At 39.2% G+C, this 20,306-nt stretch overlaps 1 protein-coding gene across 1 annotated transcript in view; it reads right to left on the reverse strand.

Moving 5' to 3' along the window:
- Positions 1–216: 216 nt before the first annotated feature.
- The window catches only part of LOC140238924 (GTP cyclohydrolase 1-like), a 55,459-nt gene continuing 35,369 nt past the window's right edge, over positions 217–20,306 (reverse strand). Inside the window, exons 2-6 of the mRNA XM_072318821.1 lie at positions 13,659–13,768; positions 8,199–8,254; positions 5,954–5,985; positions 1,861–1,945; positions 217–343 (exon numbers count right to left, since the gene is read on the reverse strand). Of these exons, the coding sequence (XP_072174922.1) occupies positions 217–343; positions 1,861–1,945; positions 5,954–5,985; positions 8,199–8,254; positions 13,659–13,768 (410 nt within the window). The remainder of the gene's footprint in view (positions 344–1,860; positions 1,946–5,953; positions 5,986–8,198; positions 8,255–13,658; positions 13,769–20,306) is intronic.

A 20,306-nucleotide genomic window follows, 5' to 3' on the forward strand; every position in this document is an offset into this window, starting at 1 on the left:
CAAATATTCATTGTTGTGCTTGGATACTTTTTCTCTTTCTCATCAGACTAACTTTCAACGGGTGTAAAATTATCCTCTATGGGAGATGACCCACAACCATCATAGCCACATCATCCCTCTCTCCCCGCCCCAATACTTCCACCATTCCTTACCACCACCCCCTCCCACCCCACCCCCTCCTACTCCTCCTCATCCTCCACCTCCTCCTCCAAGGCGTCAACCCTTGATGAGAGTGAGGAATTCGTCTCTGGTCTTTGGATCTTCCCGGAAGACACCAAGCATGGTGCTGGTGATGGTTTTGCTGTTCAGTTTCTGTACGCCTCGCATCACCATGCACATGTGCCTGCAAAAATATGAAAAGAAAAGAAAAAGGGAAGAAAATGCACATTATAATTTTTATCTTTCTGGCTCCCTTTTTCTCAGACACAACTTATCAGTCATGCAATACACTCTTACATTCACATTAGTTTCCATTTTTATGTATAAACATGGCACAAACTGAAAACAATGAAGTTTGGAACATAAATCATAGTGATTAACCCATAAATTGAATTTTGTTATGCAATGCATCGTGTGATAAACACACATCATATAGGTAAAGCTTAAGCACATTTATATCATATGATTCAATATGTCACAGGCCATAAACATCCTGGGAGGCCAAAATATCACACAACCACAAATGTTTCCTATATACTTAACGTTTATGGTCTGCATACAGATCTAAAGGGTGTATTTGCTGGTATTGAGAAGGATTACACTCCAAGCTCAGGCTAATCAATGTAACCACATGTAAAACTTGGCTTATTTCCAAAAGTACCAATTAAATGCCAGGGGTGACTGATAAATGCATAACTTTGGGCAGCATTTCTGGAAAATGAGAAATGCCAAAAAGAAATAAACATACGCTCCCTGTCGTGTTCAATAAACACAAGCACAAAGAAAGAAAAGAACTTATCTCATCATTTAGAATTGAATCAAAAAGGCACTAAAGTCTTTAAAGTCTAGGTAAGATTTGAGCATGAAACCCTAAGATACTTCAAAATTATATATATATTCAATTTAATATCTAATAACACATGTATGTACTTGTGCATTCATTTCATGCATAAATGACAGACAGACAGACAACATAGATTGACAGACTGAGAAATAAATAGATGACAGATAAAAGAATAAACCAAAGTTTTCTTGACAAAGTTATTTTTTGTACTGACACCAATAGCTATAGGCCCAAACCTTTTCATTCATAACACATATACAACACACACACACACACACACACACACACACACACACAAACACACTGTTTTTTCATCTCCCAATCAATATCAATTTACATGAGAAATTCTATAATATGAACAAATTACATTTCATGGTTTATCTCTGTTGTACAAACACAGTCACAACTGTGACAAATAAAATATGTGTACAAATATGTAAATGCACATACATGTTCCTATACACATCTAGATGTTTATTGTAATCTTCTACTGACAATGTCTGGTCTATGAAAAAAGCATTGCAGCTGTTGACCTTTTCAAAACCTTCTCCCCATGCATTTATCCCACCTTTACATGAGCAACAAATATGGCTGAGATACACAAACCCAAACATTTCAAAGACTGAGTGTCTGTCTACACGAAGAAATCAAAACGTGCGTCAATAAAGGAATCCATATTTTCCATTATTTGGCAAACAAGATAACAGTGAATGACATGCAAAAAAAAAAAAAACACAAAAAAATAAAAAAAGAAGATGGAAGCACGCAATGTGGTGATGGTAGGTCAAATTTCATACATGAGGTGGTAACTATGGTAACCGCACAAAGATGCCAAGACATAACGGGCGACAACTTACGTGGCCTCTATGACAACTCCTACTCCGGCCGGTGCAATGGCTTCTGTCACTGCTAGGGCGATCTGTTTGGTGAGACGCTCTTGCACTGGAAACAAGACCACAAAAACGTTGCAAATACATTATGTAATATGATGACAGGCTGGAGAGAAAACCTACAATATGTTCCATCCACAAAAAAAAACCCACAGCACATGTGTAAATAGTTTATAGATGCTATTGACAAACCTATTACCCTCTGTGATAGTTTTCCAATCCTGAAGTTAAAAGATCATTCATTATAGGCCCCTATTCATGGCAACAAAAGATATCATGCATCATATTGTGCTGGTCGGTCACTCTATTCTGAGAGCACACACCTTCCAACTTGTCATAAAAGTCTCAGCGGACCATGAAGCAGACATTATTGCCACTAAATGCCAGGCATTTCAAAGACTTGTGAATTTTAATACATGTACACTTTTTCCATATACTGCATAATTATCTGTGCGCATTGCAAATTACTAGTCATCCTTCAATAGATGGTATAGTATTGGTGGAGAAGAGGATTGGGCTTTTAACTTTTTGTGAGATACCAAGAAAAAAATTGTGAAATAATACAGAGCATATCATTCTAAGAAAAATTCAACATTTATTTTGATGAATATCGGTTTTGGAATGGCTGAGACATCAAAAACCAATGTAAAACAAAACGAACCTCATAAAAGGTTGGTCCCATTTTTTTATTAGGATCGCCCTATTTTGGATATCTCAGCCATTTTGAAACCAAATTTCATCAAATAAACATTGAATCCCTCTTGAAATTACATGCTCTTTTATATTGCAGAAGAGGTTTCTCATTATGTCACCTAAAAAGGTTAGAAACCTGAGGTTAGGTCTCAATCAAAACTGTACGATCCCTTTAAGCATTGCATGTGATATGACATTTCCATTCTTTTGATTGCATTGTAATCATAATCATGTCATACCTTATTGGTATTGAAGGTAGGGAATACCTTTTACAGACCTCCCAAAATGCAGCAAAACATTAAATATGAACCTCAGGGGACTTGTTTAGGCCACTGCTGAGAAATTTGGAAGTCAACAGTTATCTACAATTTGAATAACGCACAAAACTCAACTACTCAGTAGTTCTGTGTGTCAGCCACACTTAAGCATTTTTGTTGCAGTCTTCTGTATTTTTTATCTATAAACACAAATCTAAAAGTATAAGAGCTGATGTAATAACATATAGAGTGTGTGGCAAGAATGTATATAGAAATGTTTGTAAGTTTTGATGAACTTTCTTCACAAACTATACATGATGGACACACATGCAGTGCATGGGTCTGCAAAGGTAGCCTAGTAATGTACTGGAATTTACGGTGAGCCCCGAAAAAAAATTCAATTCAAAATCTAACGGTCAATAAAAGTGTACTAAATGTTACCTTCCACTTTCAATACTTTATGGGAGTTTCTAAAATGATACTCTCTTCAACATACCACTGTATTTATACAACTCTTCATTTAAGGCATGCAAATGAGATTCCCTAACTTTAATACTTGTGATTTGTTTACATGAAAAGTTTCTCCCATGGGAGAACATAACAAAATGTTCCACCATTACAAGATCCTATTCATCCAGTAGGCGTGTCTTCATCAGCCCGAAGTTCAAACTAGCAGGACATTTTGCGGTCTTGGAAAACAGCCCGATACTGCGAATGTGCATCTTCATCAGCTCAAACAGCCCACATGGGGAAATTAGCCGAAATTTGACGCATGCGTACTTTGCATCATTACTGTGCTTATCTGGCAGTTCGAAAGTGGATTTCCCCGCGCAAAATCTCCTATACTCTCCAAAGGGATATCAATAACGCTACTCTTTCTTCTGTCCAGTGAGACATCTTATGAAATTCACGATATACAGAGTTTAAACGCGTCGTAAATACACACAATCTGAGAGAATCTTCAGCTTAGGTAGAGTGGACCAGAAGAGGAAGTACAAACAAGGATGAAACAGCCAGCATGCAGGGTATGGAGTTTTAGGAAGTTGTCAGCAACAGTAGGCCCAGTATGCATATGTGATCCCTGAATACACCGTGCGTGTATGTACACAGTCACTAGCTTGTTTCTGTGCTTTCCAATAATTCCCCACATCCAGCTGGCTAACCAGAAGTGTGGAGGGGTCAAGAAAATTTCGGGCTGATGGAGACGCACCCAAAATAGCGCACTAGTTCACGAATTAGCACGCTAATTCACGAACTAGCCCAAGATTTCTTGGGATTATTTTCCCGACCAAATAGCGCGCTATTTGCATCTTCACCACACAAATAGCGCGCTATTTTGACATTGGGCTAGTTTCGTAACCGCAAAATAGCGTGCTATTTTGAAACTTTGGGCTGATGAAGACACGCCTAGTCAGTGCCTGGTACTGACTAACCCATGCAAACAGATCCTGAATGGCAGTGGAGGAAGTATCACTCACAGAAGGTTCAAATCCTTTTAGCAATCAAAAGAAGAAAACCGCATGCTTGCAATATGATGTAAAATTTCAAGGCAATGGCATTCTATGACATCCTGGATAGCTGGGTCTATGTTTGCCAACACATCTTATGGCTGTAATGGGTCATTGCACTTTGCTATGAAGGAAGGATGTGGCAGATTCTGTAAAGCACGTGCTCATGCACTGTGTGCTAGAGCACGTGGGAGACAGGTTGCAGATCCAAGGTCGGATCGCATAGAGTGCATTGACAGGTAACATGGCCTGGTCTCCTGTTTGGAAGGTTGTACAACCTCAGGTCATGTAGTGTGCAGTGGGCTTTATACTCAGGAAAAATAAGGGAGGACCCACCTCCCTGGGAAAACTGAGTTCATACCAAACATCACTGCATACTATTGCTACTGATAAATGATAACATCACAATGCATAGACAGGGAAGGGCAATGATGGTGATGATGAAGTGATGATGGTAGTGATGGTGGTAGTGATGGGGAAGTGATGGTGGTAGTGATGGTGGTAGTGATGGTGACAGAAATAGTCATAGAGATGGTGATGGTGCTAGTGATGGTGAAGATCGTAGGGTGGTGATAGTGGTGGTGATGGTGAAGTAATGGTGGAATTGAAGTAATGGTGGTAGTGTTGGTGATGGTGGTGGTGGTGGTAGTGGTGGTGGTGGTGGTGGTGGTGGTGGTGATGGTGATGGTGATGGTGATGGTGATGGTGATGGTGATGGTGATGGTGATGGTGATGGTGATGGTGGTGGTGGTGGTGGTGGTGGTGGTGGTGATGGTTGTAGTGATGGTGATGGTTATGGTGATGGTGATGGTTGTAGTGATGGTGATGGTTATGGCAATGGTTAGGGTGATGGTGGTGGTGGTGGTGATGGTGATGGAGATGGTGATGGTGATGGTGGTGGTGATGGTGATGGAGATGGAGATGGTGATGATGATGGTGGTGGTGATGGTGGTGGTGATGGTGATGGTGATGGTGATGGTGATGGTGATGGTGATGGTGATGGTGCTGGTGATGGTGGTGGTGGTGATGATGGTGATGGTGGTGGTGATGGTGATGGTGGTGGTTATGGTTATAGTGATAATGGTGGTGATGGTGATGGTGATGGTGATGGTGATGGTAGTGGTGATGGTGATGGTGGTGGTGGTGATGGTGATGGTTGTATAGTGATGGTGATGGCAATGGTTAGGGTGATGTTGGTGGTGATGGTGATGGAGATGGTGATGGTGATGGTGGTGGTGGTGGTGGTGGTGGTGATGGTGGTGGTGATGGTGGTGGTGATGGTGATGGTGGTGGTGATGGTTATGGTTATAGTGATAATGGTGGTGATGGTACCAGGTGATGGTGATGGTGATGGTGGTGGTGGTGATGGTGGTGGTGATGGTGGTGGTAATGGTGGTGGTGATGGTTATGGTGATGGTGGTGGTGATGGCAACGCTGGTGGTGATTGTGATGGTGATGGTGGTGGTGATGGTGATGGCGTGCATGCTGTTTACGGGGGGGGGGGGGGGGGGATATGCTTGCCATTAATTAAGTAAATATATTATAGGGAACTCCAAGTTTGTAAGTTGAGATAAATGACACGTGACAAACATCCATACATACCTTGTAACCTTCGACTGTAGATTTCAACAAGTCTGAAAGAGAAGAAGAAATGACATAAAAAACATGTTAAAATGTAGGTTAATTTTCTTTCTTTTTACTACTCCTGTGATATACACTGTCAAAATCATTGTCAGTATTTTTTAAGGGGGTGGGGGAGGTAAGTCTTTGTCTGTTTGTCTTATTACTTGAAAATGTCTGTCCTACTTTCATGGTAGAACTTTCTAACTTCAATTATTTCCACTGAAATTATACTTTCACTTCAATTTTCAAGCCCACATCAATCAAAGATATACAGAAAAAAAGAATAAACAAATCATATTCTTGCTAAATTTAAAGGGTCTAAACTAAGTTGAAACTTTTAATATGGGCAGCTCGCATCATTCGGTCCTACAGTGATAGCATGACACTACATGAATTACTGAATCTCTTGATGTGAGTTTGCCTTTTCAGTTTTGTGCCTTATTCAATGACTCTATCAAAGACTGAATCAAACACTGGTTGCAATTAACATCGGCCTACACAGTGTACACTACTGCTCCCAAAAAGGGGCAAAGCATTACTGCCCGAAACTTTGCAGGAGTTCATGGACCCCTTCACCCACTGGCTATTAGACAGAAAAATCTGTTTGTCGGGAAGAGGGGTTTTTTTAATAATTTTTTTTTTTTTACACCTCTACTCTGTGATTCCGTGAGCCAGACATAGTCTCTGCGGAACATATCCCCAATGACAAGATACAGACCGATCTTTCGATCAACTTGTTAAAGGACATGTTTACCTTCATTAATATAAGGATTGAGAGAATGTAGCAATATTAGTAGAACACATCATTGAAAGTTTGAGGAAAATCGGACAATCCGTTCAAAAGTTATGAGTTTTTGAAGTTTTTGTGCAGTCACCGCTGGATGAGAAGACTACTGCAGTGTATGATGTCACATGCATACAACAATATAAGAAAAATATAAAGAAAATTTCACAAAATTTCATCTTTTGAATAAAGTACACATTCCCTTGACTCGTTACTGACATATGTTATGGGTAATATTATTCCCATTGCCTTTAGAAAGAGGCAAGTCAAGTGCTCTTTTGTTATGCGAAAAAAGTGAAAATATATTGAATTTTCTTTACATTTTCTTTATACTGTTGTACTCATATGACATCACGAGCCTTAGTAGTCTCCTCATCCAGTGGTTCCAACACAAAAATTTTAAAAATTCATAACTTTTGCAGCGATTGTCCAATTTTCCTCAATTTTCACTGATGTGTTCTACTAATATTGCTGCATTCTCTCAATCCTTATGTTTATGAAGGTGAACTTGTCCTTTAAATGCTTGAGTGCATCCACACTCTTTTTACGAACACCTCAATGTGTGTACTGCATCCTACCTGCGTATCACGGCACTGTATCCACATAGAAGCAGTAGTGAGGGGAAAGTGTAAGAATAGAGGAAGAAGATAAGAAGAAAAGTAGTCTCCTACCATACCCTCTGATATGTTTTTCACAATTGCATACTGTATAAGCTGTTAATTTGGAGAGGATTTAACTTTGCAAATTTTTGCAAATCACTGTTGGACCGCAAATTTAACAACATACAAAAATATATCAAACAGACAGGCATTAATAATGCATTTATGATAGCCTCAGTTTCAAAATCCTGAAAACAATACCTAGCGAAAATGTCAGTGCGCGACCACCTCATTCGCAAAGATATCTGTATGCAAAAATAACAGCTTATAGATTACCTGAAACTACGTACACAAAATATGAAAGGATTGGCATATTCCTGTACTTCAGAGACTCCAACTCTCCCACTTTGTGAGCCCATTTTCTCAAAATCTCCAGCTTGATATTAAATTCCTGCTGCTCTAGCTGTGTGTCTCCTGCTTTAGATGTCTTTTCTCCTGCTTACATAGCAAAGGGCATCATCTAGCTGCGTTTCTTATCCTTTTGATTGAGATGGGACTTCATGTTTCCAACTTTTTTGAGAGATAATGAAAAACCCCTTAGAAAATATGAAAGAGCATACAATTCGAAGAGGGATTCAATGTTTATTTGCTGAAAATTGGTTTTGAAATGACTGAGATTATATCCAATTAAATCAGTTTTGAAATGACTGAGATATCCAACTTAGATATCCAATTGGATATCTCAGTCATTTCAAAAGTGATTTTCATCAAACAACTCACAAAATACATGGTAGAAAAGGTAAATCAAACAATGCCACACCCGGTCCAATTTCTGGCTTACCTTGCTACTTTGCTGAGGCCGAGAACACGTTTGTTTGGTAAGTACCCGACAGAAACCTGCAGTACACATACAAGTTGATGTCAACAGGTAGAGAAAAAAATGCATTCTTCTTTAATACTTTATTGTAAAAATGGCTGACCTTGATTAAAGAAATATACTTTATGTATAATCAAAAAAGACTTTATTTTATGACAACAAAAATATCAAAGAAACTTCAAATAATATCATACTGATGTAATTAATTAAACTAAAGAAATAAAGATCTGTTCTTCAAGAAATATCTTTTGTTTGTTCAAAAATGACGTATCTTAGCAGATCTCGTTCATCATGGCTGCATCTCAGCAGTTGAGTCATTTAATAAAAGTATTGCTTAGAGAGCTATTTCATTACACTGGTGCAATATCTGTCTTCGACAAAACTAATCATATTCTACACTTGTAGTTCACCTTCATCAAAGTATTATCGGATCAGATGATTATGTTTCTTTGTTTCAATTTCCATCTGAGAAGATGGCTTAATAGCCCATGTTCAGCTGCACTACCTGCTCTCCCATGCGGTCCAGTTGGGTGCGAGGCAGACCACTTCACCCGCCTTATGCACCCTGCTCTTTGCAGTGAATGAATTAATGAAGCTGGATCTTACAGTACATGTGCATGATATAATATATAATGATGCCATACAATATGATCATTCAAACCCTTTAAAAAGCACCCTTGACATCTTATCACCCATGCCAATCAGACTCTTCTCCATTGATAGAAAAGGCAATAGAGTGGAATCTGACATCAAGGGGCAAAGTTTCTGCAGTCTACATAACGGTTATCACAGACTGCCTTGTCCATCTCAAGAGCCCCAGCATACAATCATACACCTGTCAAGCGATGACATCATCGCCTCCTCCAATTTGCATAATGTGCAATTGTATACAGATGTGAAATGCTGTTCAGGGCAATGTTGATAATATCATTGCCCCCAGGAATCTCAACTCCGTGCTATATATGACCCAAACAGCTTCTCTGAGGGCCAGCATGGAGATCCTGAGAGACAATAATGTCAGCAATACCTTGGCTGAAAGCAGACTATATCTGTTTTATATACCATACAAACTTAAAATGAAATTTAATTGGTTGATTGCGATTGTGCTAGCCAGTTCACATATCATAACTGGACACTGTCACAGATGACTGCATAGTAATAAGTCAGTTCATAATTAGCTCATGTACACATTGGTACAAATGACCTTTCTTGTTTTATCAGATGGTAAGACACTTCACTCGCTTTCAAAGCGGCATATGCATAAGCTTGCCCGACGTAGCAATTTCTGGAATTCATGTTCAAACAAAGAATGAGCTTGCGTTTAGAGCAGGTGATCAGAATACTCCATCAGTTGACAATTTAGCAGGCATCCATTTCATTGTTTTGTATTGAATGCAATAATAGCCTATTTCCTTTTATATTGAGAAATACTATTCTTGTTGTTTAGGTGGATGTGCTGGCAAGCATTCAGATAAGGATCACATGAATAATCATCACAGCACAGATGCTCATCTCAGTGAATTTACAAACCAAAATGCCTGTTGGTACAAATTACCTTTTTCTGCTCATGCGCACAGTGGAATTACAAACTGGTCTATTGCGCTGGACTACGTAACGACCACCTCTCATGCTGTGGAAGCCACATACACAAGCATTTACGCCAACTTCACATCATGTATTCCGCGTTTCACAGACTAAATAAAACTGTATTTTCATTCATTGCATAATGTCATGTTGCAAACAACAATTTAATTCCAGTTACAGAATGTTACGAGACTGTACCACGACGCATCACACCGTTGTAGTCTGTGACGGAGTGAAAGCTTCACATCGCCACCCGTCCCAGTACAACAACGGTACGACACACCTATACAACACCAGAACACTTGGGCAATGTGAATGTTGTATAGGAGTATATAATTCATAGAGGCTAGTCTCAATATGGTATGATACAATGTATGGCACCAATTAGAAAATAACCCTTGAAGACCTGCATTGTATCATAAGTTTCCTTGCCGAGTCAACCTCTATACTTTAGTGGAGAAGCAGGAAATTTGAAGGATGTTTTAAAAGAAAAATTGATTGCATACTTTAAATTACCTTGAACAGTACAGGAATGATGATATCTTAATTCTTCACAAGCACACACATGAATGCACACGCAACCTTGTGAAGACTTCACACTTAGGGTGATAAAGATATAAAAGGACCTTCAAAACAAAGAGAAAGGTTTTTCAAATCCCTGAAGTGACAAAAAACGTGGCAGATTTCATCTAACAATCTAACAATCTAATAATACTCCTTTTTCAGTGCTGAGTCAACTTGAAAGACCAGTAGAAGGTACTTTTTTTATAAATGCCTTCTCTACGTAATGATTGTAGATGATAATGATTATATTGAATGGTATTAATTCGTGGAATACCAGGAAATATTGCACTCTTTAGGACCAATACTGCACTCATCTTCGATTCGTGCAATATTGTCCCTAACTCGTGCAATATTCCCTGGTATCCCATTCATAGCCATCCAACAGAATAAAAATATTGGCCAGTCTGTTCCTACACCATTCCCATGTAAAACTAACACAACCAAGGAGGAATTTTTGTCTAGCATGTTGACACAGTGTTGACAAAATATAACTGCCACTAAGAATGCATCTCGTGGCCACAAAAATACACCAAAAATCTGAAACAAAAAGTCAATTGTTGCACAAACTCTTTCATTACATGCCACCTGGTTCCTTAATCAACAGCCCATGATGGACTCCATAGACTACAGGTTAATCACACTCACACAAGAAATCAAAACTGTCCTTAACCCATTGTGCATGTTAACCCGTTGAGGACGGACTGATTTTGCTACAACACGCATTTCCCATAGACACCTGCCCGAGTATACTCGCGATTCGTCCTCAACGGGTTAATGCAAAATTAGTCCATCCTCAAGAGGTTAACATTCTGAGTGATTGTGTGTGTGTTATTTGAATATATATGTTGGCAAATGAGGGGATTGGGGAGTATATACCACAACCACCAATAGCCCCATTACTAAACTTTATTTTATTCTCTGGACTATTTCACATTTTCATGTCAGATTCTTCAAAACTGTGGGTTAGCCTGAATAAGATGGCCGGCACCTTTAATTTGCATCTTAAACCAAAAAACCACAAGTAAATAGACATTCCTGCCAACAGAGCGGAAATTAATGTCGCTGGCAAAAGGTAGTGTCTGGAAGACCTGCGCTACCACCTTCCTACCGCTGAAACTCTGTTTGTCTGCTAAGTGAGCTCCTCATATTAAATTCCCCAAAACCTGGTCAACAAAGATGATAAAAGAGACGGGGCAATTAAAAGAGCTCTCCGCTTGTAAGACCTGCAGTTTATTAAAAAACACTTGCTTTATTATTCTCACCATGTTTTCAGAAGGGGGCAGACCAAACAGTGGTTTTCAGGGAAGACTTTATTTAGATGTCCCAGCGGCATAAATTCCAAAAAAGAAGATCAAGCTGGAAGTGACTCACCATTGAGGATTATTACCTCAATGCCAAGATTTAACCCCTCAAATTTGTACACATTGCACTTTGCCTCTGATGAAACTTCTGAGAACTGTTGAAATCAGGTAATAAACACTAGTGCTGTACTCACACTATTAAAGGTAACATGGTTGAATTTTATAATTTTCATTTACTGTAGTTCTAACGAAAATAAGATATGACAGTGGTGGTACTTCTTGATAAATTACTGTTGTAAGTTGTTTCTTCACCAGTTATAGAATTCATGAAATCATGAGGCATTCCATAAAAAGCCAACATTTAATCTATTACTACTTGTAAACTTTAATCCTCTTTTTTATAATAACAGGCTAACACCACCTCATTGCCTTGGGGAGAATGGCATGTCCTCTGCAAAATTTAATGGAATATTCATAATCTCATCCACAAAAGACGCACAGATATACTGGGCATTAAAGCTACACAAAACAAACATGATCTAATAAGTTCTAGATCATGGAACTCCTTCTCTTCTTACCCATTTAGCTAAAAGATAAGCAAGGAAAAGAAGTAATCAATCTCAAATCTACTTCATAGCCATGAATGTTGCAATGAATGTTGTGTGCCCATACGGGTCTCACCAACACTCTGCTCAGAAATTCTGTGTGGAGTGTAATCTTCGAGCAATAACATAAAAAAAAGATATTGGCCATGGGGGCACATTTTCAGTGCCGCGGTAAAAAGAAATACTGCTGATGGATCTATATTTCTGGGCTACGAAATGTAAATGTAGTCCTCCACCTTCCAACAAACAAACATGACAATACAGAAAAGAAAAAAAAGTTTTAAGCACCGATTGACCCCATAATCTGTCTACTTGATGTTGCCCTCTGCTCAAACTTTGGAGATAACTTTGCAGCAGGTACTCTCTGGTTGTTTGCACTCTCATGCCACGCACTTTAATGACGTACTGGTAAAGAGATTTGTATGCGAACTTAAGTTTTGACAGGAAGTGCAGGGGCAAGGATTCCATGTTTGAAAATGCCATCTTCCCCTTTGGCCACAGGTCCTCTGGCAAACCACTGTGGCTTTGCTTTGGGTGCATTATGCTCAATTTGCCAAAACGGAATCAGCATTTTGAAATGCTGATCCCAAATGTTTTTTTTTTTTTGGGGGGGGGGGTAGGGGGTGTTGGTAGTGTGTATACCCACGCTTAATTCTGTTGAGCTCAAGAAAGAGCATATTTCTTAAACATACACTGCAAATTGTTAGGAAAACTACAAACCCCTGATAGCAAACCGTTTAGAGTATGTGATTTTGCATTTATGCCTCCCCAGTATACCCGATTAAAGAGAATGCCTCCCCAGTATACCCGATTAAAGAGAATCGCCGATTGATCGTAAACGTGACTTGTGTTAAATGCTTCCATAGCAAACATGATTTGAGAGAATCATCTGTTGTAAATACACCTTTATGTGCATTTTGAATCAGCACTTTGAAAAGCATTTACATCAAAGTAAGTCGGGATGCAACCTTGCTTTTCACAAATAACGCTTCAAAATGCTGCTTATAGCGAAAAAAAGAAGAAAGCATAAATGTACCACAAGCTTACAATGCAGTCTACATGGATATTACGTGACTGAAAAAACAGAATGAAACTGGTGCGCATGGAAGCGTGCATTTACACTGGCAAGAAACCTGAATAAAGCTGCTGAGCTAAAATACTTTACTCTTGAGGAAAGGTTTTTCGATTCCGTTTCTACTATTTTTTTGTTCACATAACAGCATTTTCCTAGCATATCGACACCGAAAATCTGGAATGTGCAAAAAACTATGATTTTGGTGGGAGTGTAAATGCCCCATATCTCTCTTTTTTTTTTAATATGACTTCTGAAGACACGTGGGTCAGAAGTGACCACCTGCTGATGACCATACCTTTCCTATAAATGGAACCAGGTGGTGTTCACAGAGGGAGAACATCTCGATGTCCTTGACCACCACCACCTCATCGTGGTCCTCGTCAAAGATGGCATCGTTCAGCACATCTGGAAGAGCAACGGAGATTGGGATAGAGAAAAATGAGGATTAGGTGTCAACAATTAAGGCACTGTCAGAAAATGATGACAGGTGATTTCTGTTACTGTAAAGTTGAAAATTTTCGCACATTTTACACAACGAAACTGGCATGAAAATAAAAGCATGTGAATATTTTTGCTGCCCATATGTTGTACTTGTTGATGTCTTGGCTCTGCGGAATTAAAAACACGCAAAACTCTTCTTGCCCGGCCGAGTGCGAAAAATTAGTCACGCGAATATATCCACTTTTACAGTATAACAAAGTTCTCAGGACCAGCAATTTTTGTTTGTTATATATCAAAATTTTGTTCTATTCGAACTAATATAGAATATATAGATAATCATTTTGGGACCTGAATATTTACTTTGCTGTAACGAAATTTCATTGTAACCATGTTCATTATAATGAAGTGCACAGTACCAGTATTGGAACTGTTGGGGCATTTCATGAAGTGTTTTGTCAGATTTTTTTTTTTCTGACAAACTGTTATAAGCTACTGAAATCCTTGCATCTGATTGGCTGAGAGTAAATATGTCTGAAAAAAAAAGTATCCCACAAAAAGCTTCATGAAATGCCCCCCTGAAAGCAACTTGACAGGCATATCTGGAATTCTTTGTGGGGTACTGCACATACAAGACCTCAGCTTGTTCCATCTGTGGATCAGCAGTCAAGAATTTTGGATCACATGTTCAGTGGACTTTTCAGAACTATTTTGAAACTGGACTGTATCACCTTTAATATCATTTGTAAGTTTGCGCAGCGCGAGACAGCCATAACAACCACGTGTCAAACACATTGTCAAATATATGCCCAGCTATTTTCAACTTTAAGTTCAACTTTATTTCCATTTCCATTGAATAAACAAAGAAAATAATATACAATACATTAACGGAACATACATAGTATTTGTGACAATTTCAAAGAAAACGTACAAGTGATCACGAGTACCAACAGGAATTCCTTTTCTAAGGTATATACAAATACATAATACAAAGACTAGAATGGAAATGGAGGGTCCCACTAAAAAGCAAAGCTTGTTGGGTAAAATTTGTACAAAATTTTGTACATGAGTCATTGCTATATATTTAATAATCATTGAAATCTTATCTTTACTTTTCTCATAACACAGAGGGAACATATCCCATATGATAAATTGTGTCAACTTTGATCCATTGTCATTTTCTGAGATTCCATTTGGTCTGAAGTGTGTAGAACGATACAAAAGAACGATAAAAAATATGACAAAAAGTGATAAGGTGAGACAGCATGAATGGCGTGCAAGTATGTCATCAAACAAGCCATACTTTGAACATGTCAAAACAGGTGCTGATTATGCCATGATGACTTTCTGAGTGTGCTTTAGTTCAATTCTATATTATGCTTTTCCGAGAAAGATATTGTATCCTCCAATTTCAATACACATAAATGTATGCAATTTTTACGCACAATAAAGGCATAAGTTTCTTCCAAGTCGATATCAAAGGATGTGAAAATGATAAATAGACTACCATGAGAAGAGTACCAGAAGGAATGATTTATGAAAGGTGAAAACGTGAAAAGAGTGGTAGGTAATGAGCTGGGGAACAATAAAGCCCTTTTTACACTTGTGTTTCTTAACCCCCGTACTTTCTCTGACCCAGGACTATCGTTAGTCCCGTACCAATTTTTTCAGCTTTTTACACTCGCCAATAAATCCCGTACTAAGCTCTTGTCCTGGGCTAAGGAGAAAACTGACCTTTTTACACTCGTATTTCTTAGTCCCGTACTTTCCAAACCACATGAATATTCATGATTACGCTGTGCACTGTACAAGTACACGTACGCACCGGCATCACTTGATTACTTCGTTTCTGATTGGTCAGTGGGGGGCTAGTCCACTTCCTGGACTGTATTCGTAGTGTGCCCGCGTGTGTACGGACGTACGTTGATGTTGTCTGTATGTACACTGTATTACACAATTCACCCCTCCTGTGTTTCGGGAGTACCAATTGGCGGAGTGTCGCAATCAGCGGTTGGGCGCATTGGGTGGGTGCCGAGTGTGTGGGGACTGCGGATGATAAAAATCGTCCAGTATCTGGACTAGTGGGGGGCCGGACTTCGTCTCCGTCGCTTAGCCCAGGATTATTTTTTTCATTCTGTTTACACTCGCTTGCTTGGCACCGCAATTGCGGTGCTAACCCTGTTTTTCCGCAGGGCCAGATAGTACAGGATTATCGGTGGGGCTAGCCCACTTTGGCAAAAACAAGTGTAAACAGAAAGTGGGCTAAGGAAAGTCCGGTACCAACGGTGAGGCTAAGGCCCCCCCCCCCCCCCTAGCCCCACCGTTGGTACGGGACTATGCAAAAATTTGCAAGTGTAAAAAGCCCTTAACCCGTTGAGGATGAGTCCTGAGTATACTCGGGCAAATGTCTATGGGAAATGCGTGTTGTAGCAAAATCAGTCCGTCCTCAACGGGGTTAACAGAGGTATAATTTCAGGGGTAGGGATATCATAGAGGGGTTGACCACTTACACAAGAGCTGGTTTCTATTAAACAAATTTTAACAAACAGATCTGTCACTCAATCACATTCTTTGTACCATACACTTGTACCATGATTCTCCCTCACACATACAGAGACTCCAACCCCAAGCACCTTCTGATCTGGAGATTCTCCCACCTGAAACCCCTAGCAAATGGGAGACTCCAAGTTGATGTGCATGAAGTGCGAAGTTCCTTGGACCAGGTCCAGGACCCGCATAAGGGCCCTGGAAGCTCTAGGGTTCTAGATGCTTTCTCGCACTGTCTAAGGCACTGTCTCTATTTTTCAACATATGATGGCAATAAGTGAGAAATCCTTTCCAATGGAAGACACAGAGCTAGGGCGGGAGAAATTAAATCTCAAGTGGGAGAATGGGAGATTTTGCAAAAATGGGCTTTCAGCAGGAGATCTCCCGTCGAAAGCAGGAGAGTTGGAGTCTCTGCACATATCTCATGTCATATTTGACCTATCATAGCCCCTAGATGTTAAAAAATCTTGAACATTTTGACTGAGAAGGCAGAGTGTAACTTAAACTTGTATTTGAATGGTGCCAGCATATCCCAGATTTTTGTATACATACTCCTGTTCAGAGTATTGAGACTTGCACACGTAATTAACAGGCCATGGCAATTGTGACACAGCTGATGCATGGGATATCATTTGCAGGTTTGCAGTTGGAGAGGAAACTATTAAATTTCAGCGCCTGTACACTCTGCAAATATGTAAACACGATAACAAACATGTTTCAGAATCGCGAGTACATATGTCAAGGTTTTGTACCGGTAGTCTGAGAAACCCCCAACGGTTGCACGACCAAGACAATATGTTGGGACCTCATGTGCCCTCAGGTGGTGTCATGTGAAACAGTGCTGAGAGGGTCACGATTCTGCCGACACTATCTTGTTAATTTCACTCCCTGGCGCATCTCAGCCGTTTTACTATTTCAAGCCATAAAAATATCATATTGTTACAAGATCCTCTAACAGGGGAATTATGAAGTGCAGGGTTTAAAGGGATGATACAGTATTGGCGGAGATGAAAATTGGGTTTTTAACTTTTTGCGAGATACCAAGAAAACACTTATGATATAGTACAGAGCATACCATTTTAAGAGGAATTCAAAGTTTATTTGATGAAAATCGGCACTGGAATGACTGACACATTCAAAAACAAAGTAAAACAAAGCAATCGTTATAAAGTGTGGGTCCCACACTTTCTTAGAATCGCTCTTTTTTGGATGTCTCAGCCATTTCAAAACCAATTTTCATCAAATAAACATTGAATTCCTCATAAAATTACATGCTCTTTCATAAGAGATTTCTCATTATCTCACCAAAACATGTTAGAAACTTGAAATTAGGTCTCAACCAAAACTATACAATCCCTTTAAGGCTTAAAGATACTGGTATCAGCACGGGATTGACAATGCTAACCAGACAGGAGAAGACATGAAATATTCCATTCAATCATTGCAACCACATGACATTTACATTGAACAGCAGAAGGAAAAAAAAAACAAAACAAGCGAGAGGCATAGTTTAATATATATTGGAATAAAAACATACAATACTGTGCTCTTTCAAATTTCAAAAGAGGTTTCTAATCATCTCACAAAAAAAAAAAGGAAACCTGCAGCCCCATCTCAACCAAAACTATACCATCTCTTTACAAAAGTAACTGCCATAAATGACAGCTAATCTTAAGTCAGCATTTTCTCCACCCTTCTCTTCACACACTTGACACTATCTGTCCAACATCATTGGCAATATGTTACTGAATATTTTGTTCTTAATCTAAACCCAAGAGTAACAAAGATGTCCACTTTCTGTGTGTCATCAAAGAAAGAGAAGCCAGCGAGAAATAGCCAAGGCACAACGCTATCCCATTTACTTTGTTTGGGATTGATCAATGAGCGTCCCAGCCTGTGTGGCTCAAGGGCTAAGTTTCGCAGTGTTATTTCCACTCCGGGATCGATCGGGGCATCGTTTTACTCGTCGATCGCAAACTACGGCTAGTCTCCAGAAGCAGACCCTCCCAATTATGAAGTTCTCTGAGCTTACTGAAGCCCATGCTCCCATACAAGCATGTGTATTCTGTAAACTGTATGGCCTCAACCTAACCCGCTCAGTCTCACTACTTCAATTTACCATATGGACATCTATAGGCAATATTATATAGATTTATCGCTGGTAATGACAGAGGGCATAAGCTTCACTTTGAGGGCTCTCCCTCATCAAACACAATTCAGTTTTCAACTGGTAGAGCTCCCACTCTTAAGGCGTGTCTTCATCAGACCGGAGTTCGAACTATCGTGCCATTTTGCAGTTTAGGAAAATAGGCAGATATTATGAACATGCGTCTTCATCGGCGCGAAAACAGCCCACTCAGGAAATTAGCTCGAAGTTGACACGCGCGTACTTTGCATCATTACTCTGCTCGCGATCGCTCGACTCGCTCTGCCACAGAACTCTACGTAGACTTCTGTGGGCTCAGAGCACACAGTATGATGGGATCAGGAAAATTTCGAGCTGATGGAGACACAACCCAAATTGTGCGCTAATTCACAAATTAGCATGCTATTTTACAAATCAGACCAATACTTTGGGGAAAATTTTCCCAATCAAATAGCACGCTATTTTGCTCAAATAGCCAGTTAATTTGACATCGGGCTAATTTCCTTACCACTAAAGAGCATGCTATTTTGAAACTTCAGTGTGATGAAGACAGGCTTTTAGACTTTACAGGGTTTCAGTGACCCTGCATGCATATAATTATGGTGAGTCTTTGTTGGTTTTTTTTTTTTCATACAATATGGACTCTTCCTATTGCAAACTGATGTAGGTAATGAGCTATGTGCCAGATAATCAGAGCCATCTTTTAAGTGACCTGAGACCATCATAAGCCACATCGTTCTAGGATACATATTTTCATTGTAAAATGTACCAAAAAAAAAAACCCTACTAAGACATGCAATTGCAGTCATACAGAACCACATATAAACACACTATAAGACATTTTGTTTTTTCCATGAGATGACTATCTCAGGCCCCAGTGCATTAAATCAGATTCCTACAATCACTTCCAAGTGCAAATCATACACATGGCATTTTGTGACAAATAATCTAATTCATCTTGCTTTTTCCTCTTCTTACCCAGCTCTCCCCACTCCAAGAAATAACCACATATCAAAGCAAAAAACAACTACAACAATCATACAAACAAAACAAAACAAAACAAAATAAAATCCAGAATTATTAAACGTTCCTCCTCAACACGTAAATGAAACTAGTCTGGAAACAGTAGACTACTTTCCAACTTCTCAATTTTACCTCCTCCATGTTCCATATGACACTTGTTGCTAATGAGAAGCACCAGACGTGTAGTCTGCCCGTTGCACACATATTGATATTTCTGTCTCATTGAAAGACAGCTTGCAGTATGCCGCTTCCTTATCTCTATATCTCCCAAATATATATCCATCTCTCACTCTCTCTCCCTCTCTTTCTATGCCCAATCCATTCACCCTCTCCTATGTGTTCTATACCTTGTGCAGGGTGCGGTTTTTTTTTTTTTTGTGTTTGTGTGTGTGTGTGTGTGTGTGTGTGTGTGAGTGAGATATATATATATATATATATAAATGAAGCCACATATCATAATCAAAGCCACCAAACATAGTCATATCTCACTCTTGGGAACCATCTGTATAAAGAAAAAGAAGCAATAAACAGCAAGCAAACAAGACAGAAAACATTACTGAGTTTCTTTATTCTCTTACTTTAATAATGACTATGGGTGGATGTGAAATGACTGTAAAGTTATGATAATAATTGCCATAACAGTAATCACACAAAAAAAAAATCAACTCCTATCACATTAAATTATGCAACATCAATTTTATCTTTACCCGAAATTAAGTCAAGAAAGAAGATCTCATTCAATGACTGTATATAATTTTTATTCTTTTCTTATTTCTTTTTCTGTCATAC

This window comes from Diadema setosum, chromosome 15 (genome assembly GCF_964275005.1).
Source record: "Diadema setosum chromosome 15, eeDiaSeto1, whole genome shotgun sequence".
NCBI classification, from domain to species: domain Eukaryota; kingdom Metazoa; phylum Echinodermata; class Echinoidea; order Diadematoida; family Diadematidae; genus Diadema; species Diadema setosum.